The 25,496-nt window shown below is 35.0% G+C and overlaps 2 protein-coding genes across 2 annotated transcripts in view; one reads left to right on the forward strand and one right to left on the reverse strand.

The window, feature by feature from the left end:
- Positions 1-660: 660 nt before the first annotated feature.
- On the reverse strand, positions 661-4,176 carry ankrd24 (ankyrin repeat domain 24). Its single transcript, XM_073843664.1, has 6 exons — positions 4,114-4,176; positions 1,312-1,442; positions 1,118-1,206; positions 977-1,041; positions 833-890; positions 661-749 (listed from the first exon to the last, which is right to left on the reverse strand). Exons 1-6 carry the CDS (start codon positions 4,174-4,176, stop codon positions 661-663), a joined length of 495 nt encoding a protein of 164 aa, XP_073699765.1.
- An 8,500-nt stretch (positions 4,177-12,676) lies between these two features.
- The window catches only part of shdb (Src homology 2 domain containing transforming protein D, b), a 41,453-nt gene continuing 28,633 nt past the window's right edge, over positions 12,677-25,496 (forward strand). Inside the window, exons 1-3 of the mRNA XM_073844485.1 lie at positions 12,677-12,856; positions 13,518-14,136; positions 22,238-22,388. Of these exons, the coding sequence (XP_073700586.1) occupies positions 13,798-14,136; positions 22,238-22,388 (490 nt within the window). The 5' untranslated portion in view covers positions 12,677-12,856; positions 13,518-13,797. The remainder of the gene's footprint in view (positions 12,857-13,517; positions 14,137-22,237; positions 22,389-25,496) is intronic.

The raw sequence follows: 25,496 nt of genomic DNA on the forward strand, positions 1-25,496 counted from the left end.
AGGATAAATTTAAGTTAATTATTTTTTTTAAAGATTTATAATAGTTTTAGTTTACAATAACAACACTGATTTAAACTATTGAGTATTTTCCAAATTGTAAAATAATAATAATAAGAAGAATATTCATAAAATAAAACTGTGACTAAATTGTACAGTAAGGTGTAATTTGTTAACATTAGTTAATGTATTAACTAACATTAACAAACAATGAACAATACATTTATTGCACTGTTTATTACTCTTTGTTAATATCAGTTAATAAAAATACAGTCATTCATTGTTTGTTCATGTTAGTTCATGGTGCATTAACTAATGTTAACTAAATAAAGTGTTACCTAAATATTTTGTACGCTTGTTTTGTAAACCAGCTGTTTAAAGCATATCCAACCTGCCCTGGTTGTCCTGCATATTAGGATTGGCTCCTCGTTCCAAAAGAAAGGCACAAAGTTCGACTCTACTCATCTGGGCTCCCAGAATCAATGGAGTTGACCCATCCTAAGAGAAAACAGCTTTTTTAAGCTTTTAAAACAAATTTTCCACCATATGTACTCAAAATTTGGTGGCTACATCTACTATGCATAATGATAAAATGTTTAGCTTGAATGCCACTTTCTTCATTAAAGCTTAAGTTAAATGCATAAATATACATTTATTATAATTTTATTCAAATGAACTTACTCCATCTTGAACATCAAGGTTGGCTTTAAAGTCCCACAGAATCTCAGTGCAGGACAAGCAGCCACTTACAGCTGCACAAAGACGGAGACAGAATAATCATGTTACGTACAAATGCAACATTCAAACGTTTGAATACTGGAAGAGTTTTTATTACCAGCATGGTGTAAGGACGTCCTCCCAAAACTGTCTGTGGCATCCACAGGCATCCTCTCCTGCAGAATAAACATTATAACTGTACTTCAACATCAACATTGACATTTTCTAGGCCATTTCTGGGACAATAATTCTTGAGTCCTACCTGAAGAAGCCTCTTTAGACAATCCGACTGTCCATTCTTAGCAGCAAGATGGAGAGCATTAAACCCTATAGAGAGAAATTAATAAATCTCTTTGAGATCTGTCAGAACTTGCAGTAGTAAATCTAGCAGACTAAATCTTACCAGTGCCGTCTGTTACGTTGATGTCCACCCCATGAGAGAGGATGACCTCCAGACAGTCCAACCGACCTCGAGACGCACAAAGATGGAACCTGTGAATTCAGCAATTCATGTGTTATTTTTTAGCATGTAATTCAATATATTTTCAATATTTTTGACAAGACTGTGTCATAAGTTGAAGTCAACGGTCCACTTACGCTGATTTGCCCTCCGCGTCCAATTTGGACGCACAGAGACCTTTCTTCACCAGCAGCGTGGCTACTTTTTCTGGATCATTCTGTTCTACCGCCTGCAACAATCTGTCATCTGTCTTACTCCAGTCCTGACTCTTAAAAACACAGAGAAACAAACACGCACAAGCACATCTTATTTTAATATGGTACTTTTACCAAAATCTACTGCATAACCTTTTTTAAGCATGCATTGTGAAAACTGTCGTTTAACTCTCCAAATAGCAATTTTCTTAAACAGAATTTAAGTTTTAAAAAAAGATCAATTAACTTTGAAATTATCAAGGTTCTTTTTTATTTCAAAAAATTACAGACACTACAGACAGAAAATACAGGTATTTTAAGATGGAGAAGGTCGTCTCATGGAGGCCACCATTTTGAATCACACGACCAGCTGACTACTAACTACTATTAAAAGTGCTACAAAATAAAGTAAATGCTGACTGCGAATAACACATTTCTGAAACGGCATGATGCTGTCTCATTACCACTACACTGTAAAAAGTTTTCACCAGTTTGAACTTAACAACTTAAAATTTTAAGTTAAATCAACTTAAGTCATTTCAACTCACAAGTTAAATCAACTCATTTTATTGTAATAAGTTAAAATGACTTGTAGTTTTAAGCTGATTTAACTTGAAATTTTAAGGCAGCTGCTGAACTTAGGTTTTTAAGTTAAATCTGGTGAAAACTTTTTACAGTGTAGAAGGCAGTGTAAGTCTAAGACCAATGTCACATCATCCAACACAACATACTTAATAGTTAAACACATTAAGAATTTGGTCTCACTACTAATAAATTCATAACTACATGCCCTCATTTTAGCAAAATTGTGACGCCATTGTACAAATTTGTTCTCTTTTTTAGGCAAATCGTGATCAAGTTTTACTAATTCATGAACATGTTGTATTAACTTGTACTTCATTTTAGTTAAATCGCAACCACATCGTACAAATTCCTTCTGTTGTTTCAGTTAAATCATGACCATGTTTTACAAACTCATTGAATTGTTTAATTTAAATTGTGAGTGCATTTTAAAAGTCAATTTCCTCATTTTAGTTACGTTGCGACCACATTAAATCGCGACTATGTTGTACAAATCTTTCCCCTTGTTTTAGTTAAATTGTGACCATGTTTTCCTAACTAGTTCAGTTATTTAAGTTAATAATTCATTACCTCTTTTAGTCACATTGCGACCATATTAAATCGTGACTATGTTGTACAAATTTATTCCCTTGTTTTAGTTCAAACGCGGCTCAATTGTGAACACATTTTAGTTAAATCGCGACCATTTTTACACATTTTAGTTACATTGTGACCAAATAAAATCATGACCATGCTGTAGACATTCATTCGCTCATTTTAGTTAAATCGCGACCACTTTCAAACATGTTCATGTTCTTGTTTTAGTTCGATTACGACCATGTTTGACTAACTTGTTCATTCGTTAAAGTTAAATTGTGAGCGCATTTTACATAATCATTCCCTCGTTTTAGTTACATTAAATCGTGACCACATTGTACAAACTTGTTCGCTCGTTTTAGTTAAATCACTTAAATCACGACCATGTTGTACAAATTAGTTCCCTTGTTTTAGTTAAATTGTGACCATTTTTTACTAACAAGTTGATTCTTTTAAGTTAAATTGTGACCATTTTTTACTAACAAGTTGATTCTTTTAAGTTAAATTGTGACCAGATTTTACAAATTCATTCCCTCATTTTAGTAATTGCGAACGTGTTTTAATAACTCGTTCAGTTATTTCAGTCAAACTGTGAGCACATTTTACAAATTCATTACCTCGTTTTAGTTACATTGTGACCACATTTAATTGTGACCATATTGTAAAAAATTGTTTCCTTGCTTTAATTAAATCACAACCATGTTTTACTAAACTGCTCATTCAAGTTAAATTTTGCTCACAAATTCCTTCGCTCATTTTAATTAAATCGCGACCACATTAAAACATGTCCAATTCGTTAAAGTTAAATCGTGACCATATTGTACAAATTTGTTTGCTCATTTTAGTTGAATCCAGACCATATTAAATCACGATTATGTTGTACAAATTAGTTCCCTTGTTTTAGTTAAATCGTGACCATTTTTTTAAGTTAAATTGTGACCACATTTTACAAATGAATTCCCTGATTTTAGCTACACTGCGACCATGTTGTACAATTTTGTTCTCTTGTTTTAGTTATTATTAAAAAAAATTGTGAATTATGTTTATTCAAGTTCCCTCATTGACGTAACACTGCGACCACATTAAACTGCGTCCATGTTGTACAAATTTGCTCACCCATTTTAGTTAAATCTTGACCACATTAAATTGTGACAAAGTTGTACTAACTTGTTCCTACATTTTATCTCGACCACATGTACAAATGAGATTTTTCGATTCAATTCATTCCCTTGTTTTAGTTAAATGGCGACAATGTTGTACTCATTTGTTCCCTTGTTTCAGTTAAATCGTGACCACATTGAACAAATAAGTGCAAAATCATGACCATTTCATACTTATTTGTTCCCTTGTTTTAATCTGATCCAAAATTATGGAACACATTTTTAAACATGGCCACAATTTACCTAAAACAAACAAATGAATAAGTTTTAGGAACTAATTCTTCATTCATGGCCACAATGTCCTGTTTTTTGTGCACTTTTTCTTGCAACATTAATCTTGTTTGAAGTTTTTTATTGATATATTTACTAATAAAACATAAGGTCTCCATGTGTACTGCATACCCTCACAAGGAGGGGCTGTACGTACCGTAATCACGCCGTAACACATGCAGAAGCTTTTCATTGGGCTAAAGATGACATGAGGATCCATAGAGCTTAGAGGACATAGGAAACCTCAGCGTTTTCCGACGACCCATGCACACTATGTGTGCACAATAAATACTTTGCCAAAAAAGTTCAAATGAACTGAACCTGATCACGACCGCTCCGTCCTCATGCTACCAAAGCCGTCATAGAACAGCCAAGGTTATGCTATCTAAACGTTCTGTGACACGAAGGCCTAAACGCTATTAAATACCTAACTCCGATTGCTGAAGTCTGTCCTGCAAATGCTGCTTTCTTGCTATGCCGTCCTGTTCTGCTGTCTGCGGAGATATACGACACACACTGCAGTCACTGCCTGGCACACACACTCGCACACACCTCCCCGTCCCGTTGTCCTTCATTTTTATTCTCCATCCCAATTCTGTCTCCCTTCTCTCCAGCTCCTATTTATTTTACGTCTCACGTCTCAGCTAATCGTTCTCTGCTCCCAGAGCTACTGTATTAGCATCAGGGGGTGAGAACTCAGCAAACACAACAGGGAAATACAAAGTCAGCAATCAGACTAAATGGGGGTATAAAAATACACAAATTGGGTTCTGCAACCCCTCCCAGTGTCTAGAGTACACTAGTGTATCACTTTTATGCTAAGTCAGTCTGATTGAATCACTTCCTGTGATGCCGTACAGATGCTGTAGAATATTAATATTGTGTTTTTTAGGAAATGTGTGATAGCTTTGAGGTCATTTATAGACTAACGCAGTCTTAAAAGTTGACAAAACTAGGTTTTAACAAATATAGGCATTTTGTTTTCTCGTTATAAATATTGATGACTCATCTTTTTCATGCAAAGACGTAGCAGTATTTTTGTCTGATGAAATGCACTTTTGAATTTCCTTTTTAGAGGAGAACTGGACTGGGTTGGTTAAAACATTTTAGTTCTGTAATGTGACAGATTTCGAGTTAAACATTCAACAATAAACAAATGTAGGCCAGGACTTGATTTTAACCATCATGCAGGATTTTACTGGATCATGACAACTTATATATATCAATGTTGTTATTGCTTATTATGTCACAATCTGGCTGAGTGGAGGAGTGGAGATGAAGCAGGAGAACCGGATTACATGAATATAAACAGTTTATTTAAACAAAACACTGAAACTAAATACAAACAAACAAACAAACAAACAAACAAACAAACAAACAAACAAACAAACAAACAAACAAACAAACAAACAAGAGTAAGCAATGAACGCATGTAACAATACATCGACGGACACTGGGGAGTGAGCAGACACAGACTTTATACACAGAAACATGGGCGTGGTCACAAACAAGATAATGAGATGACGAGGGGGAAATACAAATATGGGCAAGACTGAACCAAAAGGACTAAACCAAAAGGGGGAGAACAAGGACTAAACCAAATGAACTAGAAACATGGGGGGGAAAACACTGGGAAAACAGAACAAGACAGGACAAAATACTGACATATTAACAGTAAAACTATTAAAATTGTATGTTTTTAGATAAAATTTAATTTCTATGTCAATTAAGAATAATGAAATAAAATATACATATTAGATACATAACTTTAGGAACTTGATTGTAAATGTGAAGTACTGAAGTATTAAAATAAGTAAAAAATAAGTAAAAAACTTGAAAATGACTAAAGCACATAACATAATTACTCAAATTAAAATGAAAACTGAAAAAATAAAAATATCTATTTTATATTTATATAAATTTACTTTTATATTTTTAATTATTTATAAAAATGTTTATTATTTATGAAAATAGCATAATTCAAAATAATGAATAAATACTATTATAATTGAATCTATATTTCAATTAAAAATGTTGAACTAAAATAAATAATAAATATTAGATGAGAACTTAAGTAACTTGAAAGAAAAAGTGAAGTTAATGTACTAAAATTACTAAAACAGAAATAAAAATAAGTAAAAAACTTATAAAAATGACAAAAGCACAACAAAATTACTCAAATTAAAATAAAAACTGAAAATATAAAAATATTGTTGTTATATATATATGTTCATATTCAAATATATGTTGTTATTACTTGTTAACACTTAAGCTATTAACATTTATTCATTTTATATTTATATATTTTTAATTGTTTATAAATATGTATTATTTATAAAATAGCATAATTTAATAAATACTATTATATATATATATATATATATATATGTGTGTGTGTGTGTGTGTGTGTGTGTGTGTGATGTTTAAGTACTAAAATTACTAAAACAGAAATAAAAATAAGTAAAACACGTATAAAAATGACAAAAGCACAACAAAATTACTAAAATGAAAACTGAAAATATAAAAATATTAATTTATATATATGTGTGTGTGTGTGTGTGTGTGTGTGTGTGTGTGTGTGTGTGTGTGTGTGTGTGTGTATTTTAATCATTTATAAATAGTAAATGATATTTATTATTTATAAAATATTTTTAAAATAGTTATATGTTATATAAAATATTCAAAAGTATATATTTAAATCAGTATTGTTATCACTTATTAAAACTGTTACAATGTCCTGTTTTTAGATGAAATTTCATTTCTATTTCAAATAAAAATGCTAAAATAAAATAAATGTTAGACTTGAAATGTGAAGTTGAAGTACTAAAAATTACTAAAACAGAAATAAAAATAAGTCAAACAAATTTAAAGTAATAATGAAAAATGCACATAAAATTACTAAAATTAAAATGAAAACCGAAAATCTAACAATATTTATGTATATATAACTTTTGCATATAAATATATATTTATTTTTATGTATAACATATATAAATCAGCATAAATGAAAGGCAGTACAAACAATTACTACGATCATTTATAAACAGTTTACATTAGTAAATAATACTATGGTTGTATGTGTATATATCAAATTATATTGTATCTATTAATAATCACCAATGAGAATAATAAAAATGAATTTCCTTAATGCAAAATTTTTAATTTTTATTTATTATTTTTTGTATCCACCCATTCAGACAAATAAAACTTTTTTTAAAACACACACGTTTATCAATGTTGACTTTATGACCCCTGCCAACATCAGACAGCATGTGGACATCTGACCGTGACGTTTGGGTGAAAGATAGAATAAAAACAAAGACAAAACGTCCAGCTCACTTTCTCTCCCCTACAGTGGCTCATCTATCCATCAATCCCTACACAACCTCAGTCAGGAAAAAAAACACACTTTTTCAAAATACTAGAAGATGGTGTATTTCAGCATCGCACAGTGGGCTCAGATCCAATAACGTAATGTTTTATTAATATTAGTGAAGAAGAAGGTCAATAAAAGCTTCTAATGCTAAATGATTTCAAAAACCCAATGAAGAGCACAGAATTCATCATATACTGAGTCTGTGAGTGTGAGTGAATGAATGTGTTTCAATAATTGAACACTAGTAGAGGTTTCTGGTTACAGGTGCCGTCTGCAGGCTGGCCTGCTCTTTTACTGCTAAAACACGTTTTCACATACAAAGCAACAAGCCACCAAATACTCAAGATATCTAACAACTTGAGTACTACATAAAACAGTTTTGGAAACATAATGCCACATATTAAAAGTCAAACAAACATACTTAAGTATGAAGACTAAGTTATCATACTTAGCACGTGACTGTTCTTACCTCTGACTTCTTGAACTTTGCTTTTAAGGTTTTCATCTTGTTTTAAAGTATGTTCATGAGCTGTAATGAATAAAACACATTTTATGTGTATTATCAAATTAAAATGATACTATTGTACACACACATGCCTTATAAAATGTGAATAAATACAGTTTCTGTGATGAATGTGTTTAGTATGTTTTGGCATTAAATCAACCGCAACTTTGCGACGTTGTTTATTTTGTATACAGTACGTTAATTGTTTATTTTCAATGATCATTCTTAATCTAAGCACAATGTTAGATTGTGTTAGATGATAATGTTGAGTTTGATGACTCAACATTAGAAGTCATAAAAATACGGAAGAATTATACAGTAGACGTTAAATGAAATAAGATAAATGCTAAATAACTTACATTCAGTGTTTGATGATATTCTATGGCTTTCCTGAGGTCTGCTGTATGGATGTCCTGTGGTGGGATGCCCTGACGTCATTTGCAGAATACACGCCTGTTGGACTTGGCTGACTGGGCAGGAAATCCGACCAATCAGCGGCGAGGGGCGGGCAGTAGCCTCTTGATTGACAGTTCCGCTCACCACATGTTTCAAACTTCAGTTGTCATGTGCGCTTCACCTCTTTTTTTACTTTTTCTTTTTTTGATAAAAGCAGTGGTAAATAATGAAACAAGAAGCTGGCTTTATTATGTAAGATATAAAAAATGCAACAAATAAATATAAGCCAGTCAGATGAAGTTTAAAAACCCAACAGCCAATCAGTGCTTCTGTAGAGTGCGGGTATCACCGGACTTGTCTCAAATATTGCATTGCTTTTTACAGGAAATGCTAATTTGGAACAGATATGATTATTTTGTTTATCATGTGGGTATTATGCCGTGTTTTAATTCACCCATTGTATTATCGATTGTTTATGTAACAGTGCAAATAACACTTTGTAATTATGTTCTATTTGTGTGAGGAAACGTACATCTTACAATTAGTGGGGAAACTGCGCACATGGACATAATATGGCACATATGCGGCGATTCAGATATGAAAATACACATGAGTGACCACTTGAGGGCGATAAATACTAAGCACATGTTCATACTGGCTCTTCAAACATTTTTACAGTGCAATGCAAAAGGACATCCTTAAGTGTGTGTGTGTGTGTGTGTGTGTGTGTGTGTGTGTGTGTGTGTACCTGGTATTCATCACGTTGTGGGGACCAAATGTCCCCACAAGGATAGGAATACCAGTAGATTTTGACCTTGTGGGGACATTTCTCAGGTCCCCATGAGGAAACAGGTTTATAAATCATGCACAATGAGTTTTTTTGAGGAAGTAAAAGTTTGCACAATCTCCTGTGAGGGCTAGGTTTAGGTGTAGGGTAGGTGTAGGGCGATAGAAAGTACGGTTTGTACAGTATAAAAACCATTACGCCTATGGAATGTCCCCATAAAACATGTAAACCAGTGTGTGTGTGTGTGTGTGTGTGTGTGTGTGTGTGTGTGTATATCATCTGTCCGTCCGCTTGTCTTTCTATCTATCTATCTATCTATCTATCTATCTATCTATCTATCTGTCTGTCTGTCTGTCTGTCTGTCTGTCTGTCTGTCTGTCTGTCCTACCGTCTGTCCATCTGTCCATCTATCCATCTGTCTTTCTTTCTGTCCATCCATCCATCTGTCCATTTATCACCTGTCTGTCTTTCTGTCCAACATCTGTCTGTCTTTCCATCTGTCCGTCTATATCTCTATCTAGCCATCCGTCCATCTATCTATCTATCCGTCCGTCTGCTCGTCTGTGTATCTTTCTTTCTATCTGTCTGTCTGTCCATTTGTCCATCCATCCATCTTTCTTTCTGCCCATCCGTCTATCTGTGTCTATTCCTCCATCTGTATGTCTGTCCATTCGTCCATCTGTCCATTTATCACCTGTTTGTCTTTCTGTCCAACTTCTATCTGTCTGTCTGTCTTTCCATCCCTCTGTCCATCTATCTATCTATCTATCTATCTATCTATCTATCTATCTATCTATCTATCTATCTATCTATCTATCTATCTATCTATCTATCTGTCTATCTGTCTATCTGTCTATCTATCTATCTATTCATCTGTCCATTTGTCCATCCATCTGCCTGTCTGTCTTTCTTTCCGTCCATCTATTTATCTGTCTGTCATTCGTCCGTCCGTCCGTCCGTCCGTCCGTCCGTCCGTCCGTCCGTCCATCTATCTATCTATCTATCTATCTATCTATCTATCTATCTATCTATCTATCTATCTATCTATCTATCTATCTATCTATCTATCTATCTATCTATTTATACATATTTAAAATAAATGTATAGTTTAATATCGAATTGAATATATATTAAATAATTTTCATGATATTTCATTATTATTTTACTTCTCATATTCTATTAAGAATTGACTTTAATTTCAGATTTTCATAAATCAAAAATTGGGATTAGCCTTATATTTTAAAAAACCATTTGCACTGCTAAACCTTAAATATTAAAAACATGATGTAGTCTGAATGTATACAAATGGTTTAAAAGCATTTACTGGTATAAAATGCACATTTAAGCGTATAATGTTTAAATCATATATTAACCTTTTTCCTATTCCCTTCTGTCTCTCTTTAGAAAAGGGCAATTTCCCTCTCTGTGCTGGCGTTTTCTTTGTCCCAGGAGGCCCTTCCTCTCTCTAACATGTCCCCATTTGAAAGGGGCAATTTAGAAAAGTGGGGAAGATGTGTGTCGACGCTGGCTGGGGATGGAGGGGGTGGCGGATGGCGTCTGCTATGACCTCATCCTTCCCTCCATGAGGGAGAAAGAGAGAGTGAGATCATGGCTGTCGTAAAACAGCGTCTTTATATAGTGAGGTTTTCAGGTCCACGTTTTAATGGCATGGGAAAAAATATATATATGCTGCCAATGTCATCTGCTTCTTCTTTGAATTCAATTAGCATCTGAAGAACATTAAGACATCTGTATGAGAGGAGAGGACGTCAAATGCAAGCTAGGAGCGCAGATGTGCGTTTGTTATTTGCTGTGTGTTGTAAACGATTAGCCCTGGGCCTCAGTTTTATGACTTTCTACCTCCGTGTTGAGTCTCCAAATGTGTAACTGAGGAGGATTCCGGTGTGCAAAACACTCACAGACACCTTCCCGTTCACATCATTAACACTCTGGTGAGTCTGACAGATTTATGTGAGACTGTCAACGCGGATCACAGGTGTGAAAACTGTTTGGGGAGCTGTTTTTCCTTAATTAACCAGAATCTCATTTACTATCTATTGTCTGTCTGTCTGTCTGTCTGTCAGACCTTCCGTATATCTTTTCTGTCTATCTGTCTGTTCATTTGTCCACCCATCTATCAAACTGTCTGTCTGCCCATGCGTCCATCCATTCATCAGTCTGTCTGTCAGACCTTCCGTATATCTTTCTGTTTATCTGTCTGTCCATTTGTCCACCCGTCTATCTATCCATCTATCCGTCCGTCCGTCCATCCATCCATCTGTCCATACATCCATCTGTCTGTCCGTCTGTCCATTTGTCCACCCGTCTATCCATCCATCCGTCTGTCCGTCCGACCTTCCGTATATCTTTCTGTCTGTGTTTGTCCATTTGTCCACCCGCCTATTTATCCATTTGTTTGTCTATCTGTCCATCCGTCCACCCATCTATCTATCAAACTGTCTGTCTGCCCATCCGTCCGTCCTTTCATCCATCTGTCTGTCAGACCTTACGTATATCTTTCTATCTGTCTGTCCATTTGTCCACCCGTCTATCTATCCATCTATCTGTCCGTCTGTCCATCCATCCATCCATCCATCCATCCGTCTGTCCGTACGTCCGACCTTCCGTATATATTTCTGTCTATCTGTCTGTTCATTTGTCCACCCGCCTATCTATCCATCTGTCTGTCTATCTGTCCATCCGTCTGTCGATACATCCATCTATCTGTCTGTCTGTCCATTTGTCCACCCATCTATCTATCCATTTGTCTTTCTGTCTATCTGTCCATCCATCCATCCGTCTGTCCATCAATCTATCTGTCTGTCTGTCCGTCCGACCTTACGTATTTCTTTCTGTCTAACTGTCTGTCCATTTGTCCACCCGTCTATCTATCAAACTGTCTGTCTGCAAGTCCGTCCGTCCATCCATCCATCCATCCATCCATCCATCCATCTATCAATCAAACTGTCTGTCTGCAAGTCCGTCTGTCCGTCCATCCATCCATCTGTCTATCTATCTGTCCGTCCGACTTTCTGTATATCTTTCTATCTGTCTGTCCATTTGTCCACCTGTCTATCTATCCATCTGTCTGCCTGTCTGCCCATCTATCTATGTATCTATGTATCTATCTATCTATCTAATTGTCACACAGTGTTGTCATAAGGACTATATCTCAGTAAAAAGGGTTTTGAGACCGAAGTCCATTAAATGTCATTTAATTCTGCTATAAGCCTACAACAGTCTCTCTATTTGTCACTTCGACAACTTACCCCATTGGTGTGACCATGTTTTCAATAAACTGTATATTTCCCTCCTGAACAATAACAGTAAAAAGAGCTATTTGGTAGCCAAGACTTAATTGTGACCAAACAAATTGAGTTGCAAAAACAAACCAACTATAGCCTATTTACTATAGTGAAAAAACACTTGTTTTCATTAGTTTGTTTATTTAACGCTGTTAACAATTATCAATCTTAAACCATCCCAACCTAATACACCCACAATAAGCATATTTTCAGATCTCTGCCATTCAGCTTCTAATAATGATCGGCTAAAGAGAAAATACAGCACCGCTGGATGTGAGGACCTCCCCTTTAAACGCTACAGCTCTCTCGCTCGGTCTCTCTCCTTCTCACTCACTTACAACCAGACGCTTTCAGACGAGCTTTACTGTTCTTCGCGTATTCTTCTCATCTATTCTCCAGCAGTGACCACGTTCTTCATCGCATTATTGTTCCGTGTCTTGTTGTCCTTGTGCAGCATTGTAACATTCGTAACGCGAGAACCGCGTCTGGAGTAGTGGAGTTCCACGATAATTTAACGCTGAAATAAAAAACGTGAGTATTCCAACTTGGTCTCATTAACAGCTTTTAATTTTATCTCAAATCATAAACCGTGATGTATTAAACATGAAGTGTTCATCATGTCAGCTGTGAAATGTTTAACGCTGACTGAAAGTGCGACTGTTCACCGCAGACGCGCGTTCGCGTTTAGTTTACAAGAGAAGTTCTCGGCTGTTATCTTACAGAGTTGTTCATTTTCATTATCATTTAATCGAAATGTAATGTTAATGTTCAGGTTTTGTGAAATAATATCTTCTTGCGGTCAAATTTAAATGGTTTATTGTGCGCATCAGAACCACGTGCGAATCCTCCAGTTTGTTTGCTTTTGTTCTTAAACAGCTTGTTGCAGATGCTCGTCTTTCAAACAGTTTTACTATCTACCAAAGCAGAGAGCTTATCTATCTATCTATCTATCTATCTATCTATCTATCTATCTATCTATCTATCTATCTATCTATCTATCTGTCTATCTATCTATCTATCTATCTAATCATTTTCTGACAGGTCTGTGGTAGGACATTAAATTAATCAGAAGACTGTTCATACTGTATATTGAAAAAATCCTTCTCAGATTTAATAATTAGCGGAATATATTATTTTTCCTTTTGTCAAATGCATTTATCTTATTCCTGAATGTTTATTTCTGTTGTTACAGAGGTGTTGAGAACGTCAAGATCATCGCCGCTCATGGACCACCTGTAATTCCAGGTCGGTATATCCTCGGATTGACCTTGTTTGAGGACCACAGTCGTGCCTTCGAACTGAAACATGAATTCAGTGCATTATTCCCAAGGCATCCTGCTTAGTTTTTGGATAAACATCTAATCTCATCCATAATCTAGATCCCTGACCTCATTATAGGTCACCACTGGACACTTTGAAGACCATTGGAGTCTTTGTGTCCTTCACTGCTGGACATTCACAAACAGAATAGAATGGCAAAGTGGTTAAAGGACTATTTAAGTTTCGGGAGCAAACGAGTTCCCCCGCAACCACCAAAACCAGATTATACTGAGAGTGAGATATTGAAGGCGTATCGTGCACAAAAGAACCTTGATTTTGAAGACCCTTATGAGGACTTTGAGAACAGGGCTAGAAATGACAACGGGCCGACTGAAATGTCCCACACAGGCTTTGGTTCTCCTCTGAAATCCTCAAGTCTGGATATCAAGGTCGTGTCGCCGAAACATCGCCTTATAAAGGTGGACTCGCAAGATCTAGGACGGAGCAAGATTCTCCTGAGCTCCGTGTCTTTAGATGAACCGACAGATCCGGTGAGTAAAAAAAAGGCAGTGTTTGTCTATTTCTGAGATTTTCTGCATTGGAGTCTTCAAGTAATAATCAATGATTAACATTACATAAGAAGTAAGATATACATTTTTCTATTTTCAAATGATTTTGAGTGAATTTTGCATAAATATTGTGTAAAATGATCAATTCACGTCAGTGTTTATAGTTTTTTTTGCATCTTTCTCATCTCCCTTGAGCCCATTGAGTTTTAACAGACCCCATAAAGCATGCCATGAGTTTGGTGGGAGGTAATTAAGAGTGAATGGGGAAAGTCATGTGAGAGGAGGCAATGCCACCATCATGGTATGATTGGATATGACTGGATATGTTTAGCTGTGATTGTTTATGCAATAAATCCTTCCTCTTGTGTTTTGTGTTTAAATGTAAAGTAAATATGTGACCAATATTCACTGAGCTTTGATGACCGATGATCCAAAAAAAAAATCAAAAATAGTTAAAAGTTAACTATTATAAAGAATAGCTGAACATAAGTTGACCAATAAAATAAATTAAATTGATCCTGCCTTGAGTTAAATAAAAATGTAAAATGCTTGAAACAGGGTTCGTACAAGGTGCTTAAAGTGCTTGAAGTACTTGAATTTGACTTTTTGAAATTTAAGGCCTGCAAAACTCTTGAAAATATTCCTGAAGAGGTAATTGAAAAGTGCTTAAATTATTGAAAGACAGTGTATCTATAAAATATCTTTTCATGCAAAATTCACGCAATTTAAAAAAGTCATACTTTTTTTTTATTTTGCCCGTTTCAGCTTATGTCATTAAAACTATTGAGCTAAACTAGTAGTAGTACTGTCAGTGTTGTGTAAACATGGCTGAAGATGCAAGAAGAGGAACAGATGTCATTTAAGCTGGAACCGCTTCGATTGATTCAAACTTGTGACTTCTTTTCATTTCAAGCGATTCACTAGCAAAATCTAGATCAAATAATATAGCCATTCTTTTTCGAATTTTGACATTGCTTGTAATGATTTTAAAAACAACTCAAAAACCATTGCGTTGCAACATGATTCACTGTTTGACACGCTCCAGTTGGATCGCAAATTGCGACCTGATCATTTGATTCAGATCAGGCCTTCAAATCACATATCACAGATCATTTGATTTAGATCCGGACTTCCAAGCGGGTTCGCAAATCATTTGACTTGGATCGGAACTTTGCATATCGCAAATAAATTGATTCAAATCAGGTTTTTAAATCTCCTGATCTGAAATGATGGTTCACAAATCATTATTCAGGTCGGGACTTTGGAGTGTGGATCGCGAATCATTTGATTCCGATCGGGCTTCAATCTCATTTTACGAATCGTTTGTTTTACGTCAGGCTTTCGGAGAAGGTTTGTGAATCATTTGATTAAGATCAGAACATGAATTATTTATTTCAGATCGGGACTTTATAGAACGTATCTTGAATCATTTGATTTGCATCAGGACTTTGAGGCTGGTTTACAAATAATTTAATTTAGATTGGAACTTTGTGTATCGTGAATCATTTGATTTGGATCGGGCCTTCAAATCTCATGTCGCAAATCATTTGATTTAGATCAGGACTTTGGAGCGGGTTTGTGAGTCTTTTGCTTTAGATCAGAACATAGAAGCGCAGATTGTGAATCCTTTGATTCAGAACAGACCAAATTATTTGATTTAGATCAGGACTTCATACCGGGTTTGTGAATCATTTGACTTAGATCGGAATTTTGCATATCGCCAATAAATTGATTCAGATCAGGCCTTCAAATCATATATCACAAATCATTCGATTTAAATCAGGACTTTGGAGCGGGTTTGTGAATCATTTGACTTAGATCAGAACTTTGTGAATCATGAATTATTTATTTCAGATCGGGACTTTGGAAAACCTATCTTGAATCATTTGATTTAGATTAGAAATTTGGAGCGGGTTCGTGAATCTTTTGATTTAGTTCGGAACCTAGGAGCGTGGAACGCAAATCATTTGATTCAGATCAGGACTTTGAAACGGGTTCACAAACCATTTGACTTAGATCAGAACCTAGGAGCGCTGATTGCGAATCATTTGGTTCAGACCAGGACTTCGGAGCGCAAATCTCGAATCATTTAATTTAGATTGGAACTTTCGAGCACGTTCGTGAATCTTTTGATTTAGATCGGAACCTAGGAGCGTGGATCTCGAATCATTTAATTTAGATTGGAACTTTCGAGCACGTTCGTGAATCTTTTGATTTAGATCGGAACCTAGGAGCGTGGATCTCGAATCATTTAATTTAGATTGGAACTTTCGAGCACGTTCGTGAATCTTTTGATTTAGATCGGAACCTAGGAGCGTGGATCTCGAATCATTTAATTCAGATCGGGCTTTCAAATGACGTATCGGGAATTATTTGATTTAGATCAGGACATTGGAGCGGGTTTACAAATCATTTGATTTAGATCAGGACTTCAGAGAGGGTTCGTGAATCTTTTTATTTGGATCAGGACTTTGGGGCGGGTTCACAAATAATTTGATTTATATCGGAACTTTGTGTATAATGAATCATTTGATTTGGATCGTGCCTTCAAATCTCATTTCGCAAATCATTTGATTTGGATCAGGATTTCGGAGAGGGGTTCATGAACCTTTTTATTTGGATCAGGACTTTGGAGTCGGTTCACAAATCATTTCATTTTGATCGGAACTTTGCTTATCACAAATTCATTGATTCAGATTGGCTTCAAATCTTGTTTAGCCAATCATTTGATTTAGATCAGGACTTTGAAGTGGGTTCACAAATAATTAGACTTAGATCGGAACTTTATGAATCAAGTCGTTAGATCGAAACCTCAAGTCATGTATTGTGACTAATTTGATTTAGATCGGAACTTCAGTGCTGGTTCGCAAATCTTTTGCTTCAGATTGGGACTTTGAAGCGTTATCACTATTTTTTTTTTCTCTGATTTGTTCTCTCTTAAACAGTGGCAAACATCAAACCATAAGTGAGATCTCTGATAGAAGATGAAACAAAAAATAGTGCTTAAGAAGCCCTTGAAAGTCCTGGAATTTTATTTTACAATATCTGTATGAACCCTGTTAAAAGGGACCTGGAGGGCTTTGCCTCCTCATTTTAGAACAGCTAAATCTAATGTAAATTAATTTAAAATCAATTTATATCTATATTGCATATGTTTTAAGATGCAAATCTCTAAAAAAATAAGCAGCGTAATTGTTTTTCCCATATATGTATATGTGTATATATATATATATATATATATATATATATATATATATATATATATATATATACACGCACACACATACGTAGATACAGTATACATATAGTGTAAGTATAAGTAAAGTAGTCGTAGATCTGAGGGATTTTGGTGAAACCTGAAGCCATCAGGTGATGAAATGCATAAAACAAACTGTCAAACAAGTGATTTGCGGTGTGAAACAATCTTTCATGTAAACCCTCTGTTAACCCTGCATTAGATTTCTTGTCTCGGAGCACCGTAGGTGTCAAAACCCCTTGATCCACTACAGCTGAAGCTCTGAATAATACATGGAGTTTAGTTAGGCTGGTGGGGTTGGGGCAGCCCCATAGAGAATACTCTCAAGAGCCAGAAAGGTTGGTCCTGTGATCAGACATTGAGTAGAGACTCAATACTGGCAGACAGCGAAGGAATCTGCACACACACATGGTCATGGACAGATAGCAGCCTTCAGTGCAGTCTCATTGATTGTAATCAGCACCAGTGATGAGCGAGCTGATTGGTTGGGCTTGAAAAACGGCTATGCCAATGCCGCGCCATCGATTTAAACCCCAGTTTAATGGCGACCCTCTAAGTGCATTGTCTTTGCGAGCACCGTTACGCACCATTCCCTGTTAACCTTCATTAATTTCCACCGTAATCCTAATTAAGTTTTTATAGCGTTCCTAATGAACATTTCAGATTTATTGTCCTCGTATTCTTGTTAAAGATCAACCTGACAATTGGGCGATTTGCCTGGTGGGAAATCGGGAGATTGTTGTATGCCGTGGTTTGCAGGCTGAATGGTGCCGCACGGAGCCGTTGGCTCAAGCCCTTGTTTGAGAGACCATATGGCCGTCTTTGTAATTGTCCCAGTGCCAGCTGATTGAGGGCTTCCTCCCGGGCCTGGTATAGGAGACAAACGCACCTCCTAACACGCTCATCAACACTTCCCCACTGCCTCCTTCTGCTTCACGGGAGAAGGTAGCACGTCCTTGCGAGTCTGCTGGTTTTCGGTGTCTCACTCTGTATGAGGTGGTGTTGTTGAAAGTACACATTTTGGAAGTATGTGCGGACACAATGCTGCATGATTTGGGGAAAAATTATTTTCTATTTGCAATTTTTTGAATGTATATATTTATATGTTTAGATACTATATATTTGTGTACCGTGTATATTTATTATGTGTATATATAAATACATGTGTGTGTGTGTGTATGTATGTGTATGTGTATATATATATATATATATATATATATATATATATATATATAAATTTGTATGTGTATATATAATTATACTTGTAAATAATTTAGATTATATATATATCTTTATATATGAATCTAAAAATGTTTCCCTAATATATACATGTATGTGTGTGAATTTACATATACATTATAAATATGCACAGTACACACACACATAATATGTAAACCATAAACTTTTATTTTGGATGCGATTCATCACGATTAATCATTTGACAGCCCGGGATTACTTCCAGCTTTTTTTATAGGGCTGTACAATTTGGCCCCAAAATTTGTGCTTATATATCAATGTCATTGTAAATTGATAATAATAATATAATAATAATAATTAGAATTAGTAGTAGTAAATATTTTATTGTAAAATAAAAAATATTAATGGAAAATAATAAAAAATTATATTTTTGTTGTTGATTGTTACTATAAATATTAAACAACTTAATCATTTTTATATTTTACAAATATTGCAATAGCATTTTTTTAAGAAAATGAATATAATAATTTATTTAATAGTAAAAAAAGATACAAAATATATGTGCGTGTATATTATAAGTATATATAAATACACGCACACATATATATATATATATATATATATATATATGAGCAATATCACATGAGTAGACTTGAGATATGGCTGTATATCGGCACGGTTGTGATTCGCCGTAGGTAATCACAGAGTGCCGATATACAGCCATATCTCAAGTCTACGAGTGTGATATTGCGTTTATACAACAGTTCGACGGCACAAGTGTGTAAATACATAAAATAACAATGGAGTGTCTTTAAAAGACCTCTTTTGTGCGAACTATTCCTTCCGCCACGAATTCAAATCAAAGTTTGACAGTTAGTCAGCTGAGCATAAGCTTCTTCATTACTAATTCCAAAACGTCACTTTAGAACTAGTAACGAAGAAATGTTGAGTTGCTTCATTGAAAGCCTATTGTATTACTGTATTAAAACCTCACTGTATCATGTATGAATATTATGAGAGACAGATAGACTGAGCGAGTGATTAACGTACCTGCATCTGATAGAGTATTCATATTCACGATGATATGACATTAGTTTGAATGTTTACTGAAGATAGCGTTAAGATAGCGTTATATATATATATATATATATATATATATATATATAAAATACTGAATATATTAACTTAGAACTTATAAATCGCACATGAATATGAATACATATATATATTACATACATTTCTTAAATATATACATGTATTTGTGTGTTTTTTCATATATATATATATATATATATATACAAATAAATATACATCGTACACATGCATATATTATGTAAATGTAAACTTTTTGGATGCGATTAATCGCGATTAATCGATTTGACAGCACTAATACTTATTAAATGGAATCACAAATTTTGCAAAGCCTTTACGATGTGATAATTGCACAGCCAAATCATGATTTGGGGTTTTCTTTTGATTAAAATACAAACTTAGAAGTAGATAAAATGCAAAACATGTCGTTCATAAATCATGGTGTCACAACCATGAGCACATGAGCATATTTACTAGTACTGGGCAATAGTGTTGTCACGGTACCAAAATTTCAGTATTCGGTACCAATACCATTGAAAATCCACGGTTCTCGGTACCAATTTCGGTACCAAAGCAAAACACAATAACATATTAATTGAGCAACACACTATTTTTTATTAATAAAAAAAATAAAATGTACAAAAAACAGTGCCATTCTTTATACTAATGTAAAATTTTGTTAAAAGTTTTTTCACAGGTTAAAAAAGTATTTGTAAACATTTTAGTAATGAAATAACATCTAAATAAATTACAGGCATAAAAAATGTAAACAAGCTTCACCCAAAACTTTTTGTCATATTTCTGCTGCTGTTGCTGAAAAACATCTGCACTGTTGTCTGTTTTGTAGTTCGCTGGGGTCTTTCATGATCTTCCTTAATCTGCAACTGTAAAAAGAAATATAATATACTTAAGTAAAGCCATGGCCTAAGTCTGACCAGATGCAACATTAGATCATTGACACCAGCAAAATATGAATTTTCAGTAAAAAACTAACCTCAGCTGTTATAATAAATTAAGATAAGATTACATATATTAAGACAAGTGTCTATCACAGATGAAAACTGCAGTATTAAAAACACTTTACAATTTTCATTTGTTAGATAACATTGCCTAACAATAAACAGTAGTTAACATTACATGGCAATTATTCTTAGTGAGGTTAGGCTAATTTCAACATTTACTAATGCATAAAATCATATTAATCTGTTAAACATGAACAAACATGATCATGTCTTTTTGTATTAAATAACATTCACAAACATGAATTAATGTTGTAAAAATATGTTTCACTTACTTTAAGTTTATGTTAGATGATGCATGAATTTGATCTTATTTTAAAGTATTACCAAACTAAACAGGGGATAAAACGTGTTTTATTTGATTGTACTTTTATTCAATCCAAACTGCATTCATATTTATCCAGTCAAGAATAAACCTAAAACGTTTTTTGACAGACGAATATTAAGGACATAGACATTGTTAACTATACATACATTTGTACATTCTCTAACACATATATTTTGGATACACATGTCATTTGTGTAAAAAATAGTAAATACATCATGTCATTATTATTTTTTTTTTTACTCTTAACAAAAGTTATAGGAGCGTTGGTTCAAATTCATTCTAAGGCCCAGCATAATTAGCGTTAGCCGCGCTTATGCTAACGATTCACTACACAAACGGTGATGTTTATTTCAGTCTGACATTCAAATTAAAATATGCAATAATGCTCTAAATATGAAATTAAAATGAAACTTACCTTACTTGAACTCTTTCATTTGATCCCGGAGTCGATCTTTGAGGTGTTTTAAGTTTGATGTTTCCTCCTTTCGAGAGAACCTAGACGACATCTTTTGCAAATAGTTTTTTGATGATCTATGATATTCGCCTTGTTCAGCCGCAAATCCAAACTATTTGGAGCAAGCCTGGCTCTTCTTTGTCAACAAGTGGAGTCAGAGCCGCGGCATCAGCAGCACCGCTGAATAGAGCGCAACTGTGCAGTGCGTGAGAGCGCACCTTTTGTATAGCGTATCAAGAACCGGGTTGACCGGATAGTCGGTACCACCGGTACTTAAGAAAACCTGGTACCGTAACGTTTTAATTTTTTTAGTACCGACTTGGTACCGAAGTACCGGGACTTTTGACAACACTACTGGGCAACGATTATTCGCGATTAATCGCATCCAAAATAAAAGTTTTAACGATTAATCATCGTCCAGCACTAATATTTACATAAGAACAATTAGTCAGTAGTTAGCGACTTTGATTTGCTGCTTATTGCAGTCAGTTAAGACAAACTGATGTTGCTTGTCAGTTTATCGCACGCTTGTTTAAAACTTTTTTTAGTAAAAAATGGCCATACGAGATCCTGGCTGACTGAAAATTAAGTGTTTTTTGCCACAGAATTATGAGAAGTGATTTCCCCTCATTCATCCCTCAGCAAACTGAGATAATCTTTAATTTGTTGCACTGAAGGAATTTCTTGTGTTCCCACTTCTAGTTAAAGATTATTTCATGACTTTGTATTTGTTTCAGGTTGTTCCTTCGGCTCCAGTCATGGGAGATAACGACTACTCCGACCCATTCGATGCTCGTTTGGACCCGCGTCCCGAAACCGCCCAAGGCCCGATCACTCCTGAGAACAACGGCTACATGGAGCCCTACGAAGCCCAGAAAGTGATAACCGGTCAGTCAGACTTTGTCTTGTTTCTTTTGGTGTGTGTTCCCATGGCCCAGGGGTGTCTGGTTTGCCCTTTGAGTCGTATGGAGAGAATGAGTGTTATGAATGTCTTGACAGTGCTGTCAGACAGTGACTCACTGCTAAGGCTCACAAATTACAGTTTTGTATTCATTTAATCCATTCCATTGTTTTATTCCTTACAAATTTCTGATCTTTGCTCTTCTCACTTGCTGATTTGAGAGATATCTCTTCTTTAAAACCTAGACAGCATCTGCAAAGACAGTTTCAACATTTTGTTTTCTAAGATACCTGGCCAGTTGAATAAGGCCCACAATGCATTGGTGGAACCAGCAGAGCCCAGAGAAATGACGATTATAACTAACTCATGTAGAGTTGTTTAGCCATGATGTCAGACTGTTGGCCACGAAGGCTAATTCACTATGGGTTCCCTCAGGAATTTCCTATGGGTTTTTAGAATAGTGCTTTTTGATTTTATGAGAAAATGAGGTCTGTAGTTAGCATTAGCTAAAGAGACTTGTACATGTTGTTTTCTACCACAACATAAATTACACAATCATACCTCAAATGTTCATTTTAATTGTCAAGCTGATTTCCTCTATTTTTTACATCTTAAAGGGACAGTTCACACAAAAATATATTACCTCATGATTTACTCACCCTCAAGCCATCCTAGGTGTATATGACTGTCTTCTTTCATACAAATACAGTTATATTAAAAAATGTCCTGGCTCTTCCAAGCTTAATAATGGCACTGAATGGGTGTTGAGATTTTAAAGCAAAGTAAAGTGCGTCCATCCATCATAAAAAGTACTCCACACAGATCTGTGGAATTAATAAAGGACTTATGAAGTGTATCGATGCATTTGTGTAAAACAAAAAAACAAATCCATATTTAAAACTTTATAAACTGTAATCTCTAACTTCCGCTAACTGTCGCACTTGCGAAATCAGCTCCGGTGAGAATATGCTAGTCTTGCGAGAACCAAGTTTTGTTTACAGCAAAGGATAACCTGTCTCCTCTTGGCTTATATCGAAATCATCCCACAATTTATTTTTTATTTTTTTTATTTTTTATTTTTTTTGTAAATCCTTGTTTTGTATTTCTAATTTATGCTTATAACTTGTAGCAAAATGACTGACTTTGGTTTTTAGTGTTTTCATTTATTCAGACAAAATAGTATAGATTTTTAATTTAGTCAGATATCGGTTTATCATTATCGGACAGAATTTTAATATCGGTTCCTTCCTAGTTTGCATTATCTGTTGATTCGAGACAACATTTTAGCAAGCTAACGTTAGCTAAAAGGGAAACATAATATGATGGTTTAATTATTTTTTTATTAATTTTTTGAGGAATATGTTGGCATAGCATTTTGTACTTGCAGTTAATTTCATATGGGCTTTTAACTGCCATTGACAAATGTCAATTTGGAGAGCATTTGCTTGAAAATGCAAGTTGCTAACATGGTTGCCTTATTTTTTTAAGCCCTTGTCCACACTAATAGGTTTTTAGTTTGAAAACACATCTTTTTCTCTTCACTTTGGCCTTCCGTCCACACTTTCTGAACACTCTCTCCAAAGTGATTTTTGCGTTGTAGTGTGGAAAACTTTTGGACAACACTAGTGTTGACAGAAAGCGCTTTGAAACAAAAATGTTGTTTTCAAATGTATGTGGATTAATGTAGACGTAGCCCAAGTATATAAAATTAGATCTTTTAGGTAGCTATAGTCCTTATTTTTACTACCTTGATAGCAACTAGCATTTTGAAGCACACAACTGCTTTAAAATGTATGTTGGAGGTATGACATCAATAACTTAAAACAGAACCTTATTTAACTCCAGAAAACTGTTATTTAGGAAAAAAAAAAACATTACAGAATTTCCTCAGGCAACCACAGGCTAAATGCTAAAACTTCTGGAGCTACAAATTGAAAACACAGTTTCATTCACAATCAAGGTATTAGTTAAATGGTTCAATATAATTGAAATTTTACAGTTGTACACAATATTTGTATTAGGGTTTTAGCGTTTTTTTTACTTCTTAGATTATCCTGATTAGCACTAGCTTAGCAATGTGCTAATGTGACTCCCATTCAATTCATGTGAGAAGTGCTATTTAGCTACTTCATTTGAGTTAGGATGTTAAGGGCCATTTACACAAATCAAGACATTTTTTGAAAGTTTGACTAAGTTTAAATTGTCATGTTATTAGGGTGCTGCAAAAATTATGAGCGCAATGGTCAAACGTGTTTGTCTAGTGCATGTTTCCATAAAAACAATTAGAAAGCATCGCATTGGAATATAAAACTAAAAAATGTTTTCTGTGTGAACGGACACTTAGAAGGTAGCTTTCTTTGTTGACTGTAGACAAACGTTGCTTGGTTTTGAAACAGAGCCGAAATGCGATGCGTTCCTTAGGTATTTTCAGGGAATTGTGCAGTATTTTCTCTCCGCTGGACCCTGGCATCCACCTTAATTTCTCCTCAGATCGGTCTTGCTTTCAAGGCAGCCTCATTTAATTTTCCATCCATCTCTACAGGTTAATCTCTTCTCTCATTCTCCATCAATTCTCAGGTACGGGGGAATCTAGCAGCCCCTCTCGGGCGTCACAAACGCTTAGCGTCAACACACACTCCCAGCGCTCTCTCTCTCTCCCTCCACCTCAGGGTCTGTCCCTCAGGGCCTCCTCTTTGTCGCTATGGAGACGGCTAAGGAGCCCAATAGAAGCAGGATGTGTGAAGGTTAAAGTTTGTCTTTCTCTTGTTACTGTACGGCCGCCTGGTTTCTTCTCTGTCCTGCTTTCTTTCTTTTCGTTCTTTCTCGCTGAAGCACACGTCCATGCCAGTATTCCTTTCCAGGCAGAACGACCCACGTCTGGTCTGTTTGGTTTTACGCTTCTCAGAGTGTTAAGGTTCTGTACAACTTTGATTTGACAACATTTGTGTCCTTTAGTAATTGTAGTGTTTATTAAATACAGTGTTTGCACAATATATCAGTACCATACTACTTAACCGATATTAGAAATTCTTTTCATTTATTGTATTGATTGATAGTGGATATTTATTTGCGCATGCCAATGTAATATTTAACTA

Source organism: Garra rufa, chromosome 7, assembly GCF_049309525.1.
Source record: "Garra rufa chromosome 7, GarRuf1.0, whole genome shotgun sequence".
In the NCBI taxonomy this organism is placed as follows: domain Eukaryota; kingdom Metazoa; phylum Chordata; class Actinopteri; order Cypriniformes; family Cyprinidae; genus Garra; species Garra rufa.